This window comes from Solanum pennellii, chromosome 4 (assembly GCF_001406875.1).
Source record: "Solanum pennellii chromosome 4, SPENNV200".
Taxonomy (NCBI): domain Eukaryota; kingdom Viridiplantae; phylum Streptophyta; class Magnoliopsida; order Solanales; family Solanaceae; genus Solanum; species Solanum pennellii.
This window is the reverse complement of record NC_028640.1, coordinates 28618406-28644647: the sequence shown is the minus strand read 5'-3', so window position 1 is coordinate 28644647 and position 26242 is coordinate 28618406. Positions and strand designations below refer to the sequence as shown.

At 38.1% G+C, this 26242-nt stretch overlaps 3 protein-coding genes across 3 annotated transcripts; all 3 read left to right on the top strand.

Annotated features, from left to right (window-relative positions):
* The first annotated feature begins 2968 nt into the window (after positions 1–2968).
* On the top strand, positions 2969–4721 carry LOC107017210. Its single transcript, XM_015217480.2, has 5 exons — positions 2969–3234; positions 3801–3875; positions 4022–4096; positions 4206–4273; positions 4365–4721. The coding sequence occupies exons 1-5, from the start codon at positions 3194–3196 to the stop codon at positions 4499–4501; spliced, it is 396 nt and encodes a 131-aa protein (XP_015072966.1). The 5' UTR covers positions 2969–3193; the 3' UTR covers positions 4502–4721.
* An 8300-nt stretch (positions 4722–13021) lies between these two features.
* On the top strand, positions 13022–14976 carry LOC107016648. Its single transcript, XM_015217056.1, has 3 exons — positions 13022–13659; positions 13747–13993; positions 14431–14976. Exons 1-3 carry the CDS (start codon positions 13022–13024, stop codon positions 14974–14976), a joined length of 1431 nt encoding a protein of 476 aa, XP_015072542.1.
* A 1005-nt stretch (positions 14977–15981) lies between these two features.
* On the top strand, positions 15982–21013 carry LOC114076872. Its single transcript, XM_027916569.1, has 9 exons — positions 15982–16217; positions 16470–16647; positions 17101–17461; positions 17575–18098; positions 18414–18480; positions 18538–18879; positions 19161–19908; positions 20303–20465; positions 20921–21013. The coding sequence occupies exons 1-9, from the start codon at positions 15982–15984 to the stop codon at positions 21011–21013; spliced, it is 2712 nt and encodes a 903-aa protein (XP_027772370.1).
* Positions 21014–26242: the final 5229 nt, after the last annotated feature.

Here is a 26242-nt window from a genome sequence, read left to right as displayed (position 1 = left end):
TACTCTGCCATGTCCATATTGCATGAGCTTTTGAGAAGAGGAAGACACAAAATGGAGGAGAGGATTCCCGCTTTCAAATCGATCAAGGATGTTGAGTCTTGATATGAGACTTCTTTCACAATATAAGTCTTTTATGAAGACTCCAAGAAGCTCTGAAAGTATCGATGTAAATAAAGAGAGAGTAAAGAAATTAGTAAGACGATTCAACTTTAATGATACTGAATAAATCAAATATTGATCTAAGTAAACTCATAAAATGAATATGCTATTCAAACAAAAAAAATGTGCAAATGCCTACAAAGATATTACTTCTACAATTGGAAAAAAGAAACAAAACTCAAAATAACCAAGCCATCAATCATGTCTTTGAAACAAAAAATTAACACTCAACATTTTTTTTATCAAAGATCCTTCCACATTTAACAGTGTAGTCACTAAACATTTTTAAAGGAAACTTATACATACAACTCTACTAACTAATGAGTTAGACAAAAATCTATTTTTTTCCGCATAGAGATAAGATTAAAATCTACAAAGCATGATCATGGGTCTTCTTACACCAATTATTTTTTTAAAAAAATGTAACCAGCTTAACTAACTAAGCAAGAATAATTGTCCTCTCTTTTAGACATAATTTTACATATTAGTACATGAGCTGCAAAATTTTATCGCATAAAGACATCAAATGGAAAATTAATTTGACCAACAAACTGATTTCAGTTGAAGATTTAAACACAAAATGAAACCATTTCTCCAGTAAATGGCACGCTAAAATGTGAAAGGAATATGTGTTCAGATCTATACAGAGCTTGAAGGAGAACCAAGTATATTTTGTAGGCACATATAAGTATAGATAAATAATTAAGCTAATTGTAAGTAGTTATTTTTTAAAGATAAAATTAACAGTTTATTATTGTGACAAAGAAAGAGAGTTTTGGCAGTTCATCTTCAAAAATTTGTGTTTGTGATTCTTCATATAAAATATTTCAAAAGTACCACACGATTATATGTAGTTTATCTTGATTATGAGAACGATATAGTTCAAACTTTTTATGCTAGTGCATTTTGTATGTATTAAAATGGGACCAAGTAAATATATGGACCAAGTAAAGATATTTGTTTTAGACCGTAACAAAAGCATATTCACTAAACTATTAAATTTATTCATATTCTCAATCCTTATATAACTATTATGGTGTGTATATATTAGTTATCATTTTGATTTATTAAAAGGCGAGATTCTGATATGTGTCAAAATGCGTGGTAGATTGGATGATAGTAATATAAAGGGAAACTTACATAAATGTGCTATAATAATAAAATATTTACCATTTATAGCAACAATATTTTTTTTTCACTTGATCGCTTTTAATTCATTTATAATACAATTTTAATACATATTACAAAGAACAATTTATTACTCACATATAATACAAGTTTTAATGATGGATAATACATTTATCGCACATTTTAATACAATTATAATACAATGTGACCATTTTTTACCAAACAAACACAATATATTTCAAAAACAATTATAATTCAAATATATTGCATAAATAATTCACTTTTAATACATATTACAGATTTATCACAGTATTGCTATAAATGGTATAAACAAAAAATATCGCTAAAATCAGTAATTATTTTTTAAAATGTATTAATTTATGTAATTTTTCCCAATATAAATTGGTGACATATTAAGTTAGTTAATGAAATTCACGTCTCAATATAGAAATTAATTGATATTTCTTTTTGAGAAACTTATATGTTTTCATCGTATCAAACATTTCAAGTTGATTTATGAATCCGATAGATGAAATAAGTTAGTAGTTCTCCAATGAAAATTAATCATTAAGTTGAATTCTCCGCTAATTTGTATTTAATTGGAATTTTAATATATAAATAGAGAAGTGCGATTAAGAATCTCCAGTGTAATGAATTAAATTTATTACGGTAAGAATAATTCAAATTAATTATTTGAAATTATTTCCATAACTAGATAATATACCCACGGTATTAAATAATAATTGCATTGAACTTTCAAATAATTTTTTACTAATATCCATATATATAAAATAATGGAAAAAATAGGTTCTTAAATGAATATTAGCAATATTCCAACATTAATTTGATTATTTGTCATTATCACATACCTAAAGAACCTCTAATGAATGAGTTATTCAATAAATAATAATTAATTTCTTTTTTAATGAACATTAAAAAGGAAAATAAAGAAGAAAATAAGAATATATATACAAAGGCATTTCGTAATAAAAAAATATTTAATTTGCATGAATTATGCAAATGTGATATATATCTTAGAAGAAAAGTCAAAAAAGAATTAACATATTCAAAAATGAAATTACACTTGAACATGAAAGCAACTATAACTTTTGAAGTTGCATGGATATCTTCAATAGACAAGTGAGAAATTTCATATCTATGTAAAAATAGATAATATCTAAGATTAAATATAGTACTTTGAAATTATAAAATCATATATATATATATATANGTTATTCTATTAATTATTCATCAAGATTATAGCTTGATGTTATTGTAATGATAAATCTTGTAGATTGATCGCCTTTTGGATTTGCTGGTTGAGGAGGCTGCTCAAGCTGAAAAATCTGGCCATCCTTTCCCTTTGACCATTGTATTTGTGGAACGGAAGGTATAATTTCTTATACTCTGATATTCCTTTTCTGATTTTTCTGTTGCCTATCTATGCTAATGTTGCCGTCGCAAGGATTCCCTGATAAAAAGTATAGAAGATCACTAAAGGAAAAAGCGAAGCACAATAGTTTAAATAACATGCTACTTTTTAAGTGTAATATATATATATATATATATATATATATATATATATATATATATATATATATAGGAAAATCCATAACCGGTGACTTTGCGCAACCACAAGCCTTAATTCACCTTGAATTTATTAAATATCAAAAATACCCTTTCTCTTCAAACAGTCATACCCCTAACCTACCGACTTCCCCCTTGCCTTACCAAAACGCCTCTTCTGTACCATTACCACGGTATTAAATAGCGCGTAAACAAAAAACCCCTCCTACTACTGCTGCAAATCCGCCTGCAAACAGCCTATAATTCCCTCAATTGCTCCCATATTCTTCACTCAATCCACCCCCTCTGCGAATATCAAGCAATTGCACTGCCTGGTGCCATGGACCCAATTTGTTACAGGCAACTCCCCCCTCAAACCAGGTAAACTTTCTTAGTTTTTCAGTTATCACGGTTCGCTCGCCTTAACATTACTTTGTTCAATTGATCATCCTCTCGCCCTACGTATTTTCACCCCCTGTTTTATCAGTAAACAAACTCCTGTACTTTTTTAAATTTGTCTCTTACCAGGCCTGCCTATATGTCCACAACTGTTCTGGCTCCTCATATGGATTCAAAGGAATTAAACCAATTTGTAACAGATTGCGTTGCATTATTTTTCCCTTGAATTTTAAATAAGCATAATCTGTAAACCAATTGGTCCAGATTGCATTGCATTATTTTTCCCTTTAATTTTGTTTACGCATACTCTGTACAATGGTGGCTCCTCCTGCGTTTCATAGTTTCATTCCCTTTTTAAAAAGCATTTTGTAACAGATTACGTTTGCCCGCCCAAAATAGGTACACGTTCATACATTTTCCAATAACCTGTTACACCGAGGATACGTTCCTCTGTACACTGATGCCTACCTGTGAGTTTCATATTTGCATACCCTATTTTTTGTGATCACTTTTGAACAACAGTAGTATTCCACTTTGTTGATCGCCAGGAAATCCTCTATGGACGCAAATCAACTGACTGTTATGGATCCAATAGAACATTCAAAAAAACCCGGCCAATTGAGGTATACATACACAAGTTTAATACTTGCATCATTGATTGGATGTCTCACCATCACACCCTTCCCCTGAATTTCATTCACCCCTTATACGGTAAACAAGTTTCTCTAATTTTTTCAAAACAATATTATTCCACTTTGCCGATAACCAGGATGCCCCCTATGGACGCACATCAACTGACTGCTATGAACGCAACGGAACATACCAAAAAACCCGAGCAATGCAGGTATACATACATAAGTTTAGCCCTTGCATCATTCACCCTCGGACCTTTTCCACGAATTTCATTCATCTCTTAAATGATAAAGTAGTTTCTGAAATATGTACACATGCAGAAATATAACAAATGCTGAAAGAACCGCACCCACTCCTTCAAATCTGACCGCTCCTACAAAACTGCCAGGTAACTCCCACATTATAACTTTTGCTTCTATATTTCTACTTCTTTATCGTTGGTCACAATCAATATTGTCTTCTTCTTATTTCATGTATAGAACTACCTCCAACACTCGTGGAATGGGCATACGCGGACCTAACAAAATTGAGAATAAACTACCTGCGGAGACAACACGCCCACATTAGAGCCTTCATTCGTTCTACAAACCTACAAGAACCCTCAGGAGCTAATTAACAATGGTTGTGGCACCAATGCCTTACATTTTAATAAATTTTTATCTCCTGTCTACCTTATGACTCTGCTGCCCTATTACTTCTCATACCTGTCCTAACCCACTAACTTAGTTAACATTGATAGCGTGTTCACAATGACAATTTATTTTAAACTATTAACTTCTTATTATATTTGTATTATGTTAGAACTTGGTTTATAATGATATATATCCTTCGGTAGATCTTTTGTTCCTTCATGAAAATCATTTTGCCCGTACACAATGTCAAAATGCTCATTACATGCTTACTAAATTAATGTATCACACTTGTGTACTTTCAGCAACATCATTTTATCAAAATCCGTACGCTAATTTATTAACTCAAGTATTAGTTAATGTACATATGAACGTTAGCCAGCTATATAACATGTTGATGAATCATCTGTCAATACCATTATACTGTTCCTATACGTGAGCCTTTCAAAGTTCACATTAATGCGCGTACCATTCCAAGCTTGGTTGGATTACAAAACTTTCTACAACTGCAACTACAAATTTCTAAGCACAAAATAGGCTCCATATGGGAAATTTGACTTTAAATAAATTCCTTCACATTTGCGTCGCCACATTGTTACTCTTACCTACCAGTTCCCAGCCCGTACCCCTGAAAATTCTTATCATTAACAGTGTTGTTGCCGGATAACATATCAAAGTTTTGACTTTCTTATGGAAGTATGCTCCTCTGTTCATTTTATTTTTGGATTTCTTCTTCACAAAGGTTGCATAAAATGATATGTTAATCACCAACTTTGTTCTGCTGTGAATTAAATTATAAATTGTTGACATCTGCTTTCCCCACGTTGAAGGTGATTTCAAAGCGGGTTGTTTGTTCATATAAAAGTCTGCTATTGCTTCATCTTCAGATTGAATATGCAGAATCATTCCATATTGTCTCATAAAACTCTTTGGGCCTGATTTTCTTATGAATTTTGTCAAAGGAGGAGTTTAAACTCTCCGACCGTAGAGTTGTTTACATTCCATCCATAAAACTGCCTCTCATGTAAGCTGGAAATCATTTTTTGCAGGCCTCGTAGTGTCTGAATCCATTCATTGTTTTGCTGATCAAATCGGCTAACCATCTTCCACACTCTTCAATCAAAATTGCTCATTTGTTACCGACTTAAATATACACTCGCTGAATTTTTTCATAAATTTCACATGCAGCTTTTGTACATGATCAAGTATTTCTGTGATCCTTTCCAGCACATGGAACCACAAAACAATGACTTGAACATGGAAAAAATTCTTCCATAGTTAATTTGAGTGACTTATCTTGAACAGTGATTATCACATTTGGAGCCTGCCCACCCTCTAGTCTAAGTTGTGTGTGCATTAACCAAACACATTACTAGGCATATACCAATGTCGGTGTGTATAACTTGAATTTGTTATATAATATGAGCGGAAGATAGATTGATGAATCATACTTTTAGTAAAAATTAAATTAGTCAAAGGTGGTTTCTCCATTAGTTTTGAATTTTTTGAAGGGCACCATACCATAGTCAATAAAGAAAAGATCTCTTACAAGGATTTCATCTCCGAGTGCGATTGGAAAGAAGGGTGGAATAGGTAGCGAAGTCCTTGACAATCTCAAACTTGGTGATGAAAGGACATATATCATGAATACTGGACCTTCAGATTTGTTCAAGTCACTAAAAACTACAGACATTACATCTTTTAGTGAAATGGATAACCTGAACAAGATGAGGACGACTCCTTATCTGAAAGCTTATCAGATTCCTTCATTAACTTTATTTTATTTGTACATGCACACGAAATGGTCATTTGGCACGTTAAATACACTCAAACCTTATACCGAAGAACAACCACTATCCTGTTTTATTTGATTGCCCTCATGAATCTTGCATAAGTGCTATGAGAGTTCAAATACACATATCTTTATTATGTAACACACTTGTTACCACATCTTAAAACTGTAAAATTGAAATTTCAAATACTGTAGTCTTAGATTCCTATCAGCCACCAACAAACAACGTTCAAATAGCCCTTCATATATCATTGCCACAACATATATATACTACATGCCTTAGAGCTGGAGAATGAAATAATCGACACACATTTTCCAACCATTACATCGGTTCCAAATGACAGTTGCGACCAAAACTGTACATCTCTTCCAAACGGTTTCACACACCTTTCACATTGGCGCAGTGGTTTGCTCCAAAAGTCACTTGCCGCCAAAACAATACGTCTCTTCCGAACGGGTTCAAACACCCTTCACATTGGCGAACTGGTCTATATGATGACTTCCAACCTCCGTACACCTAATAATAATCACTTCTCTCTGCCTTCGCTACTAAACTAACAATTATTCTTCTTTAATCTACAAATTGTGTCAAAAGATGACATATTCACTTCTCTCGGAATTGGATACTACCAGGGATAACTGGTTGGTTAGGGTACGAGTTTGTAGGATGTGGGAATTTAGAAACTACAGGCGAGACAACGAGATGATAAGCTTGGATATGGTACTTATTGCTGAAAAGGTAATGTCCAATTATTTGGAAATATATCATACACGGTTTGTTTGGCTTTTATAAATCCCTTACAAAATGACATTTAACAAAGAACTTTGATTCACGTTGTAATCTGGAAAAATCAAGTCAATAGGTTTCGACATAATTTGAGTGAAGGCTCAATCATCACTATCAAGAACTTCAAAGTATCAAAAGTTTTTGGAGAGTATAGACCATTACAGTCCGATTTTTAAATAACATTCTTGCGGATAACTAACAGCCAAAAAAATCTGGATGATTTGATTCCCATACCTATAAATGGCTTCCAGTTTGTTCAACAAAACATGATGCTCGAGGGTCAATAACAAGACTATCCTATCAGATATAGTAATTCCAATCATTTATGAATTATTTATTATAAATCTTATGTTCTAAATAACCTCCATCTTGAACTTGTAGATGTGATCGGATGCATAGTGGAATAGGTGCTATAGGGAGGGTTGGTGCGAAGTGCAAGAAGAGAGACATACATTCTTACTAATTTGTAATACACTAACCTTATTTAAAATTCACTTATATTTGTTAACCCCAAAGACTCAACATATAAAATTCCCCCATTATCACTGACCTGTATACATACAACTTTACTATTATTCCCATTATCATGATCGACATTTTATTCACTAATTAATAATAGGGCAACTTTCACATATAGCAAACAAAAAATTCATATTTGTATGCTATAGCAAAGTTTGCATAATTGCGCTCCATAGCAAACATAAAACTGTATAATTCGCTATACATATACAATTGTATAATTCGCTCCCTATTTCGCTGCAATATTTTTATAAAATTTGCTTTGCATACAGTTGAATCGAATTAAAATGTATGTATATTGCATAATTATAAGTGTATAGCAAGAAGATATATGTTTTTCTCTCGCTTTATACAAAAACAGAAACACAATATATACACTTCTGTTGTATAAAGCTAAAGAAAATTGTATTTCACTCCATTTGTATAATTTGCAATTGTATAATTCGTTGGCCTTTTTCTCTGCAATATTTGAAGTAAAATGTTTGTAAATTGTATAATTAAGTGTATAACACGAAGATATATATTTTTGCATGTGTATATACAATTTTCTCTCGCGTTATACAAAACAGAAACAGAATTTGTACACTTCTGTGTATAAAGCGAGAGAGGCGAGCGAGAATGGAGAGTGGCGAGCGAGATTTTTGGGAGAGATACGCCTGGCAAACTTTAGCTAACGTTTGCTATGGAGCACAATTTAATCAAACCCTAGCTACTCCATTTATTTTAGGTTATTAGTTTGTTATTATATATAATTTTCCCTTAATTATATTGGTTATTTAGGGAGGATAGGTTTGTCAAGGTAAGAATTACATTGTGGGAGGATTTTGCTACAATCCGGTCCATACATTGTCATTCTTACGGCAACTACTCTAAAGGAATTCAGAGGTACCACTACTGCTACAATTTGAATAAATTTGTTCCCCTTAATGTAATTTTGCTTCATCATAGGTGAATTAACTTTTGCCACAATCGCCGCAAGCAAAACATATGTTAACCTACCAATGGACAACATCACCTCATTGATCCAAAAGTTTCCAACAAAAATTGTTTACATACAATCCATCGACAGTGCCAATGCAGGTAACATACCTTTGGAGGAACCCATGTTTGCCAACAGGACGTCGGTTACAGAGTTACTGGATTCGGATTGGAGTTGCGACATAGAGGTTAGTGCGTTAATCTGTGTTACTACCCTATGAACAATCCAAAAAATCTAAATGCCTTTATTTCAAATTCAAACGACTTCATTTTACATATGCCAGGAATGCATGGTTACGTTGTGCGCTCAAATCACTGAAATAGATACCTTCTTTGATTGGTATTACATATCATGCAACTTATGCAACAAAAAAATTGAACCTATAGACGGTGTGTACACATGCCTCAAGTGCGAATGGAAGTGCGACTTTTTGTTGGTTAGGTAAGAGTACATTCAACAATTTACGTCAACCTTATGTTTGAACAAACACTAATTTAAATGGAAAACATAGGTACAAGATACACATTAAGGTCAAAGACGATGGTGGACAAACAACTTTGGTCCTGTTTAATTGTGAGGCAAAAAAGTTGCTTGATACTTCTGTATCCAAGTTGCTTAATCGATTCTCCAAAAATTATATGGATCTACTATCACAAATAAATTCCCTGTGCGGTAAAGAGTTTGTATTCAAACTTAAATTGTGCAACTACAATTTGAAAGAGGGGCTGGAAAATTATACAGTTTCCAATGTTTACCAGCCGGATGAACAATTGGAATTGCAATATCGCAGTAACAAAGCTAAGAAGGTGACGTGTCCTACAACTACTTACATTATAGTACATATTTCATTTATACATACATCATCAATAACCGCCCTATTGAACTTACAGTAAAATTAACATTTGATATGCATTTTACTCTACAGGACAAAGAGAAAATGGAAGATCCCTCACAAACCCATGTCCAGAATGCAGGACCTTCACACACTAACAACTATATAGAAAATGTTGATGTGGGTGAAGACACATCCAGTAGCAATATAAAACTTTATTCCAGAACGCTGAAGAAAAGAAGGAAGTTCCTCATAGATACTGAAGACGAGGGAAATATTGATCAAGACAATAACAAAAATCCCAACTTAAAGGCTTAGAACACCAATTATATGACATGGACCTTCCAATCATTACTATCGGCAAGTAGTGTCTGTTGACACCCAATTTTGACCCACGTCGATATAAATTAATTATCGAGCTTTGTAAGTTTTCCAAACAATTTAAATTAATTAGTTTTATAAATTTTACGAAAATTAAATAATAGAATGCATGAACTTTATGTTACTTCGGATACTTTTAGCATAACTTTAGATAATATATATGTTTACATAGCTATGTATATAATTAGTATATTTCATGATTATTCAAAAACCATCTCAAAAATATTTTAATTTTAGTAAGCATCTTATATTAGTTTAAATTATAATTATACTTTGAAGCACTATTTTATAATTATATTAATAAAAAAAAAGGAAAGCTCGTTGATTAATTAATACAAATTCATTTTTATTTAAGGTTTAGCCAATTTTTATTTTTTATTAACTAACATTGGCCATCTTTTAAATTTAACCCATTTTTCCTTTAATCCATTTAAGAATCCAGATTTGGATCTTTTTCTTCAAGAACGAGCCCATCAGAAACCCAGCCCAAAAATCCCCTTTTCCATCTTAAATCTTCAGCCCATTCCCAAATTAATCCCCAGGCCCAAACATCCCAGCCCACTTTATCCTAACCCAACCCAACTCCCTTTTTAATATCTTAAATCCCTAACCCGACCCGACCCAACTTCCATCCCTTCCTTCTTCCCCTCACCCAGACGAGACATCCAGGGAAAAAAAATGAAATTTCCCCAGAAACAGACGCCCAAACTTTCCCAGAAACAGACGCCCAAGCCACACGTTTCTCGTTTCCCTTCCCTCGTCTCTCTCACGCGCAAAGCCCCTCCCCAAACACCCTCCTCTCTCTCCTTCTCTCCATCGCGCGTGAACGAAGCGGAATAACGGAAACCTGCGGTCCTGCAGCTGTCGAGCGACTCTGCAGTGCACAAGACGACGCAAGTTCTTCCTTGCCCGTCCTTGCTCGTTTGGAGATGATGAAACATCGCCTCACCAGTACAATGAAGCGATCTCCACCCTCCACCTCCCTTTTCCGCTCGAATCGTCCCTTTGGATAAGATTTGGAATTCGATTTTGAATTCCAAATGGGCCGAAAATTCGGAATTCCCCCGTCTTACCCCACCCCAAAAATCGAAACCCTAAAAATTTTCTATATAAACCCTCTTCCGCCTTCAGAAAAAGGGTTGTTGTTTTTTGGCTGAAATCTCACTGTTATAAAATACAAAGATAATCGAATTCTTTTGATAAGAAGGAAGCAATCCCATAGAGAAAATTCATACTTGTTCCCTTCTAATAGGATTTTCTGTTCATAAAGGAACTAACAAAGATGTTCTTAGAACGATTCGGACAAGAGGAAACCATTTCGTCAAGTGTTGGTGCTACGTTCTAGTTCAAGCATTCGAAATAGAGGGATGGTCTTGAGGTCGTGATAGTGTTGCTTTTCCTTGGCTCGTATAATCTCCAAGTACGCTGCTCTCCAAAAGGTAACGTTCGGCTTGCTTTAATGCGACTTACTATCAATATTCCTTCATTTGGTCTTCTCTTGTGTAAGCAAGCTTATATGTGGATGTTCGAAGTATTTTGATGCGTCGTTGATCGCTATAGCAATGATAGGTTCTGTTATTGAAAGCTTTAGTTAGTTCAGACTGTTTTTTTTAGATACTAGCGATTATTTTGTGTTATGGTTGTTTGTATCCCTCTCGGATTGTGTTGGGTGTACTCATTTTCTCATTGAATTTGTGAATTTGTTGTCTCGTCTAGCTGGTGTCTGCGTTGGCTTGGCGAGGTCTGTTTTATTTCCCTTTTGCTTTCTAGGAATCGAGATTGTTGTCATGTAGTTTATCGATTAGATGATAGGAAGTCTTAGCCAACTTTCTATAGGTATAGGTTATCTTTTCATTTACAGTCTGACTATTTCTCGACGAGTTAAACAACATTAGTTGAATGGCTTAATGCTTTCTTTATTCTTCTTTCTCTTTAGGTTGTGGTGATCAACTGAGTCTTTTGTTCAAAATTTGGTTAAATTTGGTTTAACATAATCCCTTTTGAAGTTTTTTTTTATTTTTGGAATCATACCTATTCTGGGTTATATATATTTTGCTATATTTTTAAGTTTAAAGTGTGCTAATTCTTTCAAAGTGTGCATGAACTTAAGCTACTGGTTGCGTCCATACCAGCCAGCCGTTCGAATTTGTTTTTTTTTTTAGTTTTCCTGCAGTTTATATAAAAAAAAAAGGTTAATGTTTTGGTCATTCATTTGAGTATACTAGATATATCTATGGGTGTTGCTTGAGTTTGGAGAAGGTTTGAGAATTCGATTTCGTTATAATCTTCGGCTACTCAGATTTGTTCAGGACGAGAAATGACTAAAGTGCTATTGTCATCCTTTAAGGATTCCAATGTTGTCTTTCAATTTCCTTGTAATCGCAATGAATGAAAATATTTCATCCTAAACTCAAACTACGTTGGGCCTGAATTCTCCTTCTGAGATACGTAGGCAGCCTTTCCCAGCCCGGCCCCTATCTCTACAAAAATTTCATTCTCCTTCATGTTACGAAGATATGAAGATAAGATCAACGACATCAAAAAGCAGCTGCAAGAAGAGCATAGCTCAACGGGATTCAGCCTTCCCGAGATAGCGTTAAACAAGCAAATTCCTGTTTGCTTAAAAAACGTATTCCCATTCGTGGGTTAAAGATGTCCTCAAACAAAGTGATTTGTGTGTTTATCTGCTTTCTGTGTGATATTATGCATTTTGTACTCCGAATATGCGCTAAAAAATTTGCCTTTGAGTTGTTTCACTTCTCAGGTACTTTTAACTGGTCTGTGTCGATCAAAGCTGGCAGATCATCCTAACTTCACCAGATCGAAAGGTCCTACAGATTCCTTCCCTAGAACAAACTCAGACAGAGGAAATACAATTATGGGAGACAATAACGACGAAGTTAGTCTCATAGACGTTGTTGTGGCTCAGCCCACCGTGGCGGAACAAAATCAACTAATCGCGCAACTGATGCAACAGATAGCCGAGATGAGAGTCGAAATGCAGCGGAGGCAGGACACGCCTCCACCCGGATTTGGACCTAATTTTGTTGACGCAAGACCTCTGATGTACTTCCCCTCGTCAAACATGGATCCAACTCAGAACCAGCCGTCAACACCTGTGCATAACCCGTCTGGGATAGATTTAACAACCTAAAACCCCCAGTATGCTTCCGTATCTTATCAATCTCCCTCACCGCTTCCAAATGACCCTCCTCAAATGCCACCACACCCCCAGGATACTCAAACAGCCCCACCGCCCCAAAATCAAAATCAAAATCCAACCGCCTTCAACCCCCAAACACCGCATCCCCACTTAAGCCAAAACACCAATCCTCAAACCCACCCACAAAACTACCAAACTGCCCAAAACGTCCCAAGTCCTTCTATAGCTCCACCCCTCCCAAAAAGAACCACCTTCCAAGTTCCCATTCCTGCCGAGCATGAGGTGCATGGTTCCGAGTTGGATCACTACGAGGAGCAGGAGAGAGAGTGGAAGGCAAGGGAAGAGGCAAAGATTGACATAAAGGAGGAGATTAAAAGGGCTATGAAAGAGTTGCAGTGCATTCCAGACGTCGCCGGATTGAGTTATGCAGAATTGTGTATCCACCCAGACTTGAACCTTCCCGAAGGGTTCAAAATCCCGAAGTTTGATACCTTTGGAGGGGTAGGCAACCCCATGGCGCATTTGAGAGCGTACTGCGACCAACTCGTGGGAGTTGGCAAAGATGAGGCTTTATTGATGAGGCTTTTCAGCCAGAGTCTGTGCGGGGAGGCCCTAGAATGGTTTACGTCACACGAAACCAGGCAGTGGCCCAGTTGGAGCGCGCTAGCCAAAGACTTCATTGATCGATTCACGTACAATGTTGAGATAGTCCCTGATCGATATTCTTTATAGAAAATAAAGCAGAAATCGACGGAAAGCTATCGGGAATTTGCCTACAGATGGAGAAAAGAAGCAGCAAGGGTGAGGCCTCCAATGACTGAAAAGGAGATTGTAGAAGTGTTTGTGCGGGTGCAAGAGCCCGAATACTATGACAGAATCATTTTGTTAATCAGAGCCAAATTCGCCGAGATAGTCAAAGTTGGCGAGACTATCGAAGACGGTCTGAAGTCGGGGAAGATATCCCGAGTATCCGCGTCGCCTGGGTATTCCAGATTGATGAGGAAGAAGAGAGAGGAAGTTGCCATTGTTTCTTATGGGGGGAGAAAAACTCCCAGAAACTCATCGCGTCCTCAAGATCGCTCCAAGCCTTCACCAAAATCTCACCAAGCCTATCACCCACAATCCAATCATTCCAACAACTACAATGCCGCCCCCACCTATCCAGATGCTCAAATTTTGTCGTACCAAAATCCACCCCCAAATCTCCAAAATTTTCCCTCCATGTACCCAAATTACCCCCAAATCAAATTCCACCCCCTTATCAGAATATCGCTCCCAACTGTGCCAATGTACACTCGAGCTATCGAGCACCTTCCCCCACATATCAAGTCCAAGCTCCAGCATATCAAAAACCCCTCCCGAATTACCAAGCTCTAGTGCCAAATTACCAGGCAAACCCCTACCCTAGAACCCAAGATCCTCGCCCAAATGCCCGCAATTATCAACAGGTTCCTCCCACTTAGCAAAGCGGGTATGATCCTTCTCGTCCCAAGTTTGAAAAAAGGCCTTTGAGGAATTTTACCGCACTGGCTGAAAGCCGGACCAAGCTATTCGAAAGACTATCCGTGGCCGGATACATCCACCCTGTGGGGCCCAAGCCGGTGGATGTCAACTCTAAGTTCTACAAACCTGAGCAAAGATGTGCTTATCATTCCAACAGTGTTGGACATGACACAGAAGACTGTATCAATCTTAAGCACATGATCCAGGATCTGATCGACCAGGAGGTATTCTCCCTCCAACCGGCAGCGCCAAACGTCAATACAAATCCGTTGCCTAATCATGGGGGTGGAAACATTAATATGATAGAAACGGACGAAGACGAGTGTGAAACCAAGAGGATTACTCCTGTTGCGCAGGAAGACTTGGAAAGGGCTGTCGCTTCTTTAACCGTCAGGGAAAAGAGAGAGTTTGTTATTCTGACACCTACAAAGGTTGTTGCCTTGGTGCCCTCAAAAACTCTCGCCAAACCAAGTTTGTCATCGAAACTGCCGTGGCCCAAGGCATGACCAGGTCCGGAAGATGTTACACTCCTGATGAGCTTTCTCTCGGAGGACAGAAGAAAGACCATGCCAAGAGGACAATAAGCGAAGCAGAAGCAGAGGAGTTCTGGAGGAGGATGCAACCGAAAGATTACTCCATTGTCAAACACTTGGAGAAGACCCCGACTCAGATCTCCGTGTGGGCCCTACTGATGAGTTCTCAGTCCCACCGGCAGGCTTTGATGAAAGCTCTTGATGATACGTACGTGCCCTCAGGTACGAGCAGCGATAACGTAGCTGCCATGATTCGTCAAGTTATTTGGGGACACCGCATCAGCTTCTGTGACGATGAGTTGCCAGCCGAAGGGAGATCCCACAACAAAGCTCGGCACGTCACTGTGATATCCGCGGAAAGGTTGTCAATCGTGTTTTGATAGATGATGGATCTGGTTTGAACATATTCCCTTTGTCGACATTGAAACAGCTGAGGTTTGACCTCAGAAAATTGGAGCAAAACCAGGTTAATGTAAGAGCGTTTGATGGTGTGCAAAGAGACACATTGGGGGCGGTGAACTTGACCCTCCAAATGGGCCCCACGGAGTTCAGCGCGAAATTCCAAGTGTTGGATATCGACACCAGCTATAACCTTCTTTTGGGAAGGCCGTTCATTCACATGGATGGAGCCGTCCCCTCCACTCTCCATCAAATGATGGAGCTGGTATGGAAAAATGAGGAGCTAGTTGTTCACGGTGAGAGAAGTCACTCAGGCAAGCAGGTGCCGGTCTTTGACGAGACGCCGCAAGGTGCGGATTTTTACACGGTGGAGTTGGTAAATGCCACCGATGAGGATTTGGCCCCGCAGAACCCCATGCCAGCCGTGTACAGAATGATCGCCACGGTAATGCTGCAGAATGGGTTCGAGCCAGGTTTCGGATTGGGAAGAGATTCCCAAGGGATTATTGAACCGGTTCCGGTCCTTGCTAAAGGATCTAAATATGGTTTGGGTACATCCCCACAGATGACGACGTGAAGATGAAGAAGAAAAAGGATCAAGAGTTGGCTAAACCGATACCGCATCTGTATCAATCCTTTCCAATCCAGGAGTGCGCCGAGCCTGAAGACTGTGGGGAAGGAATCTGTGACCTCTTCAAGGAGATCAACGCTATTATCGAGGAGGAGGTCGAGCCAGCTGTTATTCGTGATGCTGAACCAGGGGAGATGCTGCAGAATTGGACTTCCACGCCAATCCTGATGTCTCGAACTCTTCGGTAGAAAGGAGTTATTTTATGCACACTAAAATCGGTGGTTGTCCGGAAGAGGCCCCTGACCCACCATTTCTGCATTTTTCTTAATTGTTCGAATTTTGAATTTTCGTTGTGATGTTTAAAAAAGCGACATGGCCCTGTGCCATGACCAAAGTTTGCATTTTGTTTTAAATGAAAGCCTCCTTATTTTTAACTTTGTTTATTTAGTTGCCTGTTATACTTTACTTTTCTAATTTTGTCTGTTTATGATTTCAGTAACATAAGTTACAGACCCGCCAATGTAATGTCATGTCATGAGCTAAATGAACAAAATGAGACAGATGACGACAAGGTTGACGACTATGAAGAAGAAAATGGGGAACCAGATTATGTTGCAGAGGAATTTCGACAGTTCGAGAATCAGCATAAACCGAATCTGGAGGAGACGGAAACAGTGAATTAAGGAGATTCGGAATGTGTCAAAGAGGTTAAGATCAGCACCTACCTGAACGGAACTCAGAAGGAGAGCCTGGTTCATTTGCTTGCCGAATACCGTGATGTGTTTGTTTGGGAAGTCAGTGACAGGCAGGGGTTGAGTACTGATGTCGTATCTCATAAGCTACCTATCAACCCAGGGTTCGAACCGGTGAAACAAAAGACTCGAAAATTCAAGCCTGAATTGAGTTTGAAGATTAAGGAAGAAATCACCAAGTAAATAGAGTCTCGACTGGTGGAAGTAACGCAATACCCAACCTGGTTAGCCAATGTCGTCCCGGTCGCCAAGAAGGAAGGAAAAATAAGGATTTGTGTTGAATATAGAGATCTCAACAAGGCTAGTCCGAAGGATAATTTTCCGTTGCCAAATATTCATATTTTGATTGACAACTGTTCCAAACATGAGATGCAGTCATTTGTGGACTGTTACGCAGGTTATCACCAAATTCTGATGGATGAAGAAGACGCGGAAAAAACGGCTTTCATTACACCTTGGGGTGTATATCACTACAAGGTGATGCCGTTCGGCCTCAAGAACGCCGGTGCCACTTACATGAGAACCATGACGACTATTTTCCATGACATGATTCATAAGGAAATTGAAGTGTACGTGGACGACGTCATAATCAAATCCCGCGAGAGTTCAGATCATTTGACACACCTGAGAAAATTCTTTGAACGTCTGCGTCGGTACAACTTGAAGTTAAATCCCGCCAAATGCGCTTTTGGAGTCCCATCTGGGAAGTTGTTGGGATTTATAGTTAGCAGAAGGGGTATTGAGCTTGACCCTCCAAGATTAAAGCAATTCAAGAGTTACCTCCGCCGAAAACGAGAAAAGAGGTGATGAGTTTCTTAGGGAGGTTAAACTATATCAGCCGGTTTATAGCACAATCAACAGTGGTGTGCGAGCCTATTTTCAAGTTGCTGAAGAAAGACGCCCCGACTAAGTGGACTGAGGAGTGCCAAACTGCTTTCGATGCTATCAAGAGCTACTTGTCTAACCCACCGGTATTGGTTCCTCCGCGTGAAGGTAGTCCTTTGTTGCTATATTTGTCTGTCTCAGATAGTGCCTTCGGATGTGTACTTGGCCAACACGACGAGACAGGAAAGAAGGAAAGGGCTATTTACTATAAAAGCAAGAAGTTTACTCCGTACGAGTCTCGTTACACGTTATTGGAGAGAACATGTTTTGCTCTAACGTGGCTTGCCCAGAAATTGAGACACTATTTGTCTTCGTATACTACATATCTCATTTCCAGAATGGATCCGTTGAAGTACATTTTCCAGAAAGCGATGCCGATCGGAAAGTTAGCTAAATGGCAAATGCTGTTGAGTGAGTTTGATATCGTGTATGTGACTCAGATGGCAATAAAGGCACAGGCTTTGGCTGATCATCTTTCAGAAAATCCCGTGGATGAAGAATATGAACCACTTAAGACTTATTTTCACGATGAAGAAGTGTCATTTGTGGGTGAAGATATTTCCGAAACATACCCAGGTTGGAGATTATTCTTTGACGGAGCGGCGAATCACCAAGGTAAAGGTATTGGGGCAGTCTTAGTATCGGAATCTGGACAACACTAACCTATGGCAGCTAAACTCCGATTTAATTGCACAAACAACATGGCTGAATACGAAGCTTGTATTCTTGGTTTGAAAATAGCCATCGACATGAATGTCTACGAGTTACTGGTTATTGGAAATTCATACCTATTGATTCATCAGGTTCAAGGTGAATGGGCTGTGAAGAACCCAAAAATTATACCTTACGTACAGTATGTGCAAAATCTGTGTAAAAGGTTTCGCAAGATCGAGTTCAGACATACTCCCAGAATACAGAATGAATTAGCTGATGCTCTTGCCACCATCGCTTTGATGATCAAACATCCGGATACTGATTACATCGACCCGCTGGATATAGAGTTGAAGGAGCACCCCGTCCATTGTTCACATGTTGAATCGGAACCAGACGGTTTGCCTTGGTATTTTGATATAAAGAGGTACTTGGAGTCTGGGACATATCCAGAAGACACTACATCTAATCAGAAGAAGTCGATACGTCGTATGGCTCTCAATTTCTTCCTAAATGGAGAAGTCCTGTATAGGAGGACTCCGGATTTGGTTCTTTTAAGATGTGTAGATGCTGTTGAAGCTGTGAGGCTTATTGAACAGATACATGCTGGAGTTTGCGGTACGCACATGAATGGGCTTACTTTGGCAAGAAAGGTTCTTCAAGCCGGTTATTTCTGGATGACTATGGAGAATGACTGTTGCAAATTCGTGCAAAAATGCCACAAATGTCAAGTGCACGGCGATTTGATACGGGTGCCACCTCACGAACTTAACGCTATGAGTTCACCTTGGCCATTTGTAGCTTGGGGAATGGATGTCATCGGTCCTATAGAGTCGGCCACTTCCAATGGACACAGATTCATTATGGTTGCCATTGATTATTTCACCAAGTGGGTGGAGGCTCTTACAAGTCGGTAACCAATAAAGTGGTGGCCGATTTTGTCCGCAACAATCTGATATGCAGATTTGGAGTTCCAAAATCCATCATTACTGATAACGGTGCAAACCTCAATAGTCATTTGATGAAAGAGATATGTGAACAATTTAAGATTACTCATCGAAAGTCAACCGCTTATCGCCCCCAAATGAATGGAGCTGTAGAGGCCGCCAACAAGAATATCAAAAAGATCTTGAGGAAAATGATTGACAAACATCGAGGTTGGCATGAAATGTTTCCATACGCTTTACTAGGTTATCGAACGACGGTTAGAACATCGACTGGTGCAACTCCATACTTACTAGTATATGGAACAGAGGCGGTCATACCTGTTGAAGTCGAGATACCGTCGTTGAGGATCATCCAAGAAGCTGAATTAAGTAACGATGAATGGGTTAGAAAACGGGTTGATCAACTAACTTTGATTGATGAGAAGAAAATGGTTGCTGTATGCCATGGCCAACTGTATAGACAGAGAATGACTCGCGCTTTTCACAAAAGAGTAAGAGCCAGAAATTTTGAAGTCGGTCAATTGGTTCTTAAGCGTATTTTTCCTCATCAAGACGAATACAAAGGAAAGTTCGCGCCAAATTGGCAGGGTCCTTACATGGTTCGTAAAGTACTATCTGGAGGTGCTTTGGTCCTGTCAGAGATGGATGGCAGTGTATGGCCTAAATCTATCAACTCAGATGCTGTTAAGAGATACTATGGGTGAGGTTTCATTTTTACATTTTTCTATCATTTGCTTGTAATCGTTTGGTTTGCTTGTATTTGTTCAATTTGAATTCTTATCCCTCTTGTAATGAACTACGTCTGACCTTAATTCTCGAGAACGAGATACGTAGGCGGCCTATGTCGGCTTCGGTCACCCCATCTATCCCCTTTATTTATTTCTTTGTATCTGAACTACGTTCGGCCTGAATTCTCAAGAATGGGATACGTAGGCGGCCTTTGTCGGCCTCGGTCGGTTTCTTTGCAAATTTTATTCTTGTTAGCCTTTAAGGAGAACTACGTTTGACCTGATTCCTGCCTCAACAGGATACGTAGGCGCCACAAGGGTTCGGTCATATCTCTCGTAAGCTCCATTCCTCTTCACAATAAACAGGGACAGAATTTATGAGAAGGACTCAAAAATTCTCCAGAAGAAGCCTTCTCCTCAGCAAGTCAAACTAAAGACATTTCGAGATCTGCAACTGGAACAGAATTTTTTGAGAAGATCTCAAAAATTCCATGATTTGTTCAGTTACAGTGGAAAGATGAGCAAGATAGTAAACTGGGACAGAAATTTTGAAAATGGCCTCAAAATTTAGATAGAATCTTCCCTATAAGTCCGGAGTGACCCTGAAACCCATCATCGAATGATCAGATAGACCTTTCGAGTGTCAGATTCAAAGAAGCTTGTTAAGCGTGATATGACATCGAATCTCTCTTTTGGTCAAAAGCGGTATAGGCTGTGAATCGAATATGTCTGTCCTCTAACAGAATTAGCGCATCTTCCTTTGTGGCAGTGACTTTTTCAAGATACTATTTCTTAAAGATTTCTTATTTCTCTCAAATTTTCCCTTTTATGTTTCATTTTTTTTGGCATAAAATATTTTGTCTTATCTATCAAGAGTCGGGAAATCGGGAAACCAACCGGAGATATCAAGACAAGGAGCAAACAACTGAAGGAATCGACACAGATCAGTATGTTTTAAAACTGACAATTTTTCTGTGGATGCAGGTTTATAGCTTTGCTTTGAGATCGGCCAAATTCTCCCGACGAATGAATATGGAGAGCTCCCAAAGAGGAGAAAACTATCCCCAAAACCAGTAATTTTGCTGAGAGTAGGAGGCAGTTCATATCGTTTGTGTCAGGATACTTGGGAATGTGGTTTGTTTATTTCAAGCCATTCCCAACAATATGAAATTTACAAAAAGTGTCTAGTCAGATTCAAAGGTGAATCAAACAGGGATCTCAACGAAGATTTCACAATTTCCGTAAAGGACGCTATTTCCATTACATTATCAAAGCAAGATAATTATTGTCAATCAAGACAATGCATTACCCCAGAAGAGATAGTTATTTTATTATTATTTTATTATCGATCAAGTCGATATATTATTTGGAGGTCGTCTTGCCGTTATCATCAACACAGATGATATAGATATTCATGCATTACGAGTTAAAAATCATGCATTGCGCAAAGTCATGCATCGCGGAAGTCATGCACTGCAGAAGATCATGCATTGCGGAAATCATGCATAGCGAGAAATCATGCATCGCGGGAAGTCATGCATCGCGGAAATCATGCATTGCGGAAAGTCATGAATTGCGGAAAATCATGCATCGCGAGTTTGGAATTTATGCATCACGAGAAGATTTCATGCCTCGTTAAATTTATATATCGCGAGAAGGTTTATACCTCGCTGGAATTTATGGATCACGAGAAGATTTCATGCCTCGTCAAATTTATACATCACGAGAAGACTCCATACCTCGTTGGAATTTATGCATCACGAGAAGAATCCATGCCTCGTTGAGAATCATGCATCGCGGAAAATCATGCATCGCGGGTCAACAATTATGCGCGACGAGAAGATTTCATGCCTCGTCAAATTTATACATCACGAGAAGATTTCATGCCTCGTCAAAATTTTTACATCGCGAGAAGATTTCATACCTCGCTGAAATTTAGACATCGCGAGAAGAGTTCATACCTCGCCGAAATTTATGCATCACGAGAAGAATCCATGCCTCGTTAAAATTTGCACATCACGAGAAGATTTCATGCCTCGCTGAAAGTTATGCATTGCGAGAAGATTTCATACCTCGCAGGAATTTACGTATTGTGGGAAGATATTCATGCCCTGCAGGAGGACATACACGGATAAAGAAAGAGAAGTCGTGTATCCCAAGAGCAATATTTATCCATCGGCCTCAACTGCATTCTTTTATTTTGATAAAAGTAAACATCAAGAAGAGCACTGAAGATGATGACAAAAGAAATATCAATATCGCATCAGCATTCATTTATTTATTTTAACATCAAATGAAGAGTACAATGAAGATTATATTGCAAAACACAAGTCATAAGCTTTATTTGCTGTACGTCAGACCGATCGAGTCGACGTCGAATATTGAGGAGAACAATGAAGTGTCGACATGGTAAAAGACACTGTCTCCCATCCTAATTGCATTTTAAGCTAACGATTTTTTGTCTCAGTCTTTGCCGAGAGCACCCAAAAAGGATGAATTCTCCAAAACCACGGGTGCGGACGACATCAAAAGGGATGCAGCACAACGTGGAACTTTGTCTTAGCAGCGAACTGGGACACAGTCCAAAGAGGAATTTCAAACTCTTAGGACGCAAGCAGAGGAGCGACTCCCACCACAATCGAACCACCCCTATCGGAGCATGTGGGTTTTTCTTTAGTTTTGTCAGTTTCTGTCTCGCATCTGGAAGTTTCGATTTATCGGAAGTAAGTTTCCAATCTGAGTGACAATGCGCCAAGAGCTTTGGAAATTATGTCCGTGTAAGTTCTTAATAATGGGTGTGAAGCGCGCCACATTCATGGCTAAGAGGTTACAAGCCTCCTTTTCATACTCGTTTAATTTGTCACCTGTCCAAAACCGAAGGTTATCTAGCATAATAGATTTCCTTTTCCACTGATCAAGTTGAAGTACAAACAGCCTGATTCCGAAGGTTTGAGGATATGTAGGCGGATTCGATGTTGAAAAATTGGCTGTATTCCAACATTCGCTCTCGAATTTTATTCTCGAGCATTTCGATATCTTCATAATTCGGTATCGAGGTGGCTTTTGATTCTTTCAAAGTCATGCGGTAAATCAAGCTTATCGAACTATAAGTGGCCTGAATTCTCATATAGCCTGAGATATGTAGGAAACCCGTTTCAAGGGTTCGGCCATAATTCCTAAACCCTTTGTCGAATCCTTCCTTTAAAAAATGAAGGGGGTTGGTCAAAATTGGTTTGGTCAATTTCATTTTCCTCGAGTTGCTTGCATCAACCCAAGTAAAATGAGGGACAGTTGTTGACATCCAATTTTGACCCACGTCGGTATAAATTAATTATCAAGCTTCGTAAGTTTTTCAAACAATTTAAATTAATTAGTTTTATAAATTTTGTGAAAATTAAATAATAGAATGCATAAACTTTATGTTACTTCGTATACCTTTAGCATAACTTTAGATAATATATATGTTTACATAGCTATGTATATAATTAGTATATTTCATGATTATTCAAAAACCATCTCAAAAATATTTTAATTTTAGTAAGCATCTTATCTTAGTTTAAATTATAATTATACTTTGAAGCACTATTTTATAATTATATTAATAAAAAAAAAAAAGAAAGCTCGTTGATTAATTAATACAAATTCATTTTTATTTAAGGTTTAGCCAATTTTTATTTTTTATTAACTAAAATTGGCCATCTTTTAAATTTAACCCATTTTCCTTTAATCCATTTAGGAAGCCAGATTTGTGCCTTTTTCTTCAAGAACGAGCCCATCAGAAACCCAGCCCAAAAATCCCCTTTTCCATCTTAAATCTTCAGCCCATTCCCAAATTAATCCCCAGGCCCAAACATCCCAGCCCACTTCATCCTAACCCAACCCAACTCCCTTTTTAATATCTTGAATCCCTAACCCGACCCGACCCAACTTCCCCTCCTTCCTTCTTCCCCTCACCCAGACGATACTTCCAGGGAAAAAAACGAAATCCCCCAGAAACAGACGCCCAAACTTTCCCAGAAACAGACGCTCAAGCCACACGTTTCTCGTTTTCCTTCCCTCGTTTCTCTCACGCGCAAAGCCCCTCCCCAAACGCCCTCCTCTACCTCCTTCTCACCATCGCGCGTGAACGAAGCGGAATAACGGAAACCTGCGGTCCTGCAGCTGTCGCGCGACTCTGCAGTGCACAAGACGACGCGAGTTCGTCCTTGCCCGTCCTTGCTCGTTTGGAGATGATGACACGTCGCCTCACCAGTACAATGAAGCGATCTCCACCCTCCACCTCCCTTTTCCGCTCGAATCGTCCCTTTGGATAAGATTTGGAATTCGATTTTGAATTCCAAATGGGCCGAAAATTCAGAATTCCCCCGTCTTACCCCACCCCAAAAATCGAAACCCTAAAAATTTTCTATATAAACCCTCTTCCGCCTTCAGAAAAAGGGTTGTTGTTTTTTGGCTGAAATCCCACTGTTATAAAATACAAAGATAATCGAATTTTTTTGAGAAGAAGAAAGCAATCCTATAGAGAAAATTCATACTTGTTCCCTTCTAATAGGATTTTCTGTTCATAAAGAAACTAACAAAGAGGTTCTTAGAACAATTCGGACAAGAGGAAACCATTTCGTCAAGTGTTGGTGCGACGTTCTAGTTCAAGCATTCGAAGTAGAGGGGTGGTCTTGAGGTCGTGATAGTGTTGCTTTTCCTTGGCTCGTATAATCTCCAAGTTCACTACTCTCCAAAAGGTAACGTTCGGCTTGTTTTAACGCGACTTACTATCAATATTCCTTCATTTGGTCTTCTCTTGTGTAAGCAAGCTTATATGTGGATGTTCGAAGTATTTTGATGCGTCGTTGATCGCTATAGCAATGATAGGTTCTGTTATTGAAAGCCTTAGTTAGTTCAGACTGTTTTTTTTTTTGAGATACTAGCGATTATTTTGTGTTATGGCTGTTTGTATACCTCTCGGATTGTGTTGGGTGTACTCATTTTCTCATTGAATTTGTGAATTTGTTGTCTCGTCTAGCTGGTGTCTGCATTGGCTTGGCGAGGTCTGTTTTATTTCCCTTTTTCTTTCTAGGAATCGAGATTGCTGTCATGTAGTTTATCGATTAGATGATAGGAAGTCTTAGCCAACTTTTTATAGGTATAGGTTATCTTTTCATTTACAGTCGGACTATTTCTCGACGAGTTAAACAACATTAGTTGAATGGCTTAATGCTTTCTTTATTCTTCTTTCTCTTTAGGTTGTGGTGATCAACTGAGTCTTTTGTTCAAAATTTGGTTAATTTTGGTTTAACATAATCCCTTTTGAAGTTTTTTTTTATTTTTTGGAATCATACCCATTCTGGGTTATATATATTTTGCTATATTTTTAAGTTTAAGGTGTGCTAATTCTTTCAAAGTGTGCATGAACTTAAGCTACTGGTTGCGTCCATACCAGCAAGCCGTTCGAATTTGTTTGTTTTTTTTGTTTTAGTTTTCCTGCAGTTTATATATTAAAAAAAAAGGTTAATGTTTTGGTCATTCATTTGAGTATACTAGATATATCTATGGGTTTTGCTTGAGTTTGGAGAAGGTTTGAGAATTCTATTTCGTTATAATCTTCGGCTACTCAGTTTGAATAAATGCTTAATAGTAATGTTTGATCGATGATACAGTAGCTTGCTGTTTTTTTTAGAAATACCCTTATTTGAAGCTCTTGTCTGGTTGTTATTGAAGAAATTGACCTTTCTGTTTTTTTTATCATTCTGCTCGACATTATTGCATGGCATACCCATATTATTGCTTCCGCATGAAGTTTGCTGCAAATGGTCTTGTTCATTGAGCATGTATGATTTCTTTATCTTGCTGCTTGCATATTTGCCCTATTCACTTCCATCATGAAGTTTGGTGTTAATTTCCTCAAATGTGCTTTGTCTTGAGTTAGTATCAAATTACTAGGGTTGTGTTGCTAGGCTTACATTTAGTTTATGTTAGTTAATATGGTGTCTCAAGTTTTAACTTGGCAATAATTTGACCCATTTGCTTGGATTTAATTTCCTCCTATTGTGTTTAAATGATTTTTAGTTATTTTATCAAGTTCATTAATTAGTCGTTGTAATCTTTATCGTTTTTGTTTTCTTGCATAAACACCCTTAAACGAGTCACAAGGACTCTACTTTCGCATATCCTTGAGTCTTATCGAGTCAACCCGTCGAGGTGGACGTATGGAGCCAAATTCCATGAAGATTGAAGAAACTCGAACAGCGCGGATTAGAAGATTTTTTTATATTTTTATTATGTTGTATTTATTTTGGGCATAAGCCCTTG

Coding starts and splice junctions, on each gene's coding strand:
- LOC107017210 (XM_015217480.2), top strand. CDS start 3,194: ATGGACCCAATTTGTTACAGGCAACTCCCCCCTCAAACCAG. Junction 3,235..3,800: donor CAACTCCCCCCTCAAACCAG/GTAAACTTTCTT, acceptor GTTGATCGCCAG/GAAATCCTCTATGGACGCAA. Junction 4,274..4,364: donor CGCTCCTACAAAACTGCCAG/GTAACTCCCACA, acceptor TTTCATGTATAG/AACTACCTCCAACACTCGTG.
- LOC107016648 (XM_015217056.1), top strand. CDS start 13,022: ATGCCACCACACCCCCAGGATACTCAAACAGCCCCACCGCCCCAAAAT. Junction 13,660..13,746: donor GACTTCATTGATCGATTCAC/GTACAATGTTGA, acceptor ATTTGCCTACAG/ATGGAGAAAAGAAGCAGCAA. Junction 13,994..14,430: donor AGAGAGAGGAAGTTGCCATT/GTTTCTTATGGG, acceptor CCTCCCACTTAG/CAAAGCGGGTATGATCCTTC.
- LOC114076872 (XM_027916569.1), top strand. CDS start 15,982: ATGAAGAAGAAAAAGGATCAAGAGTTGGCTAAACCGATACCGCATCTG. Junction 16,218..16,469: donor CTGATGTCTCGAACTCTTCG/GTAGAAAGGAGT, acceptor TTATGATTTCAG/TAACATAAGTTACAGACCCG. Junction 16,648..17,100: donor ATCTGGAGGAGACGGAAACA/GTGAATTAAGGA, acceptor CATGAGATGCAG/TCATTTGTGGACTGTTACGC.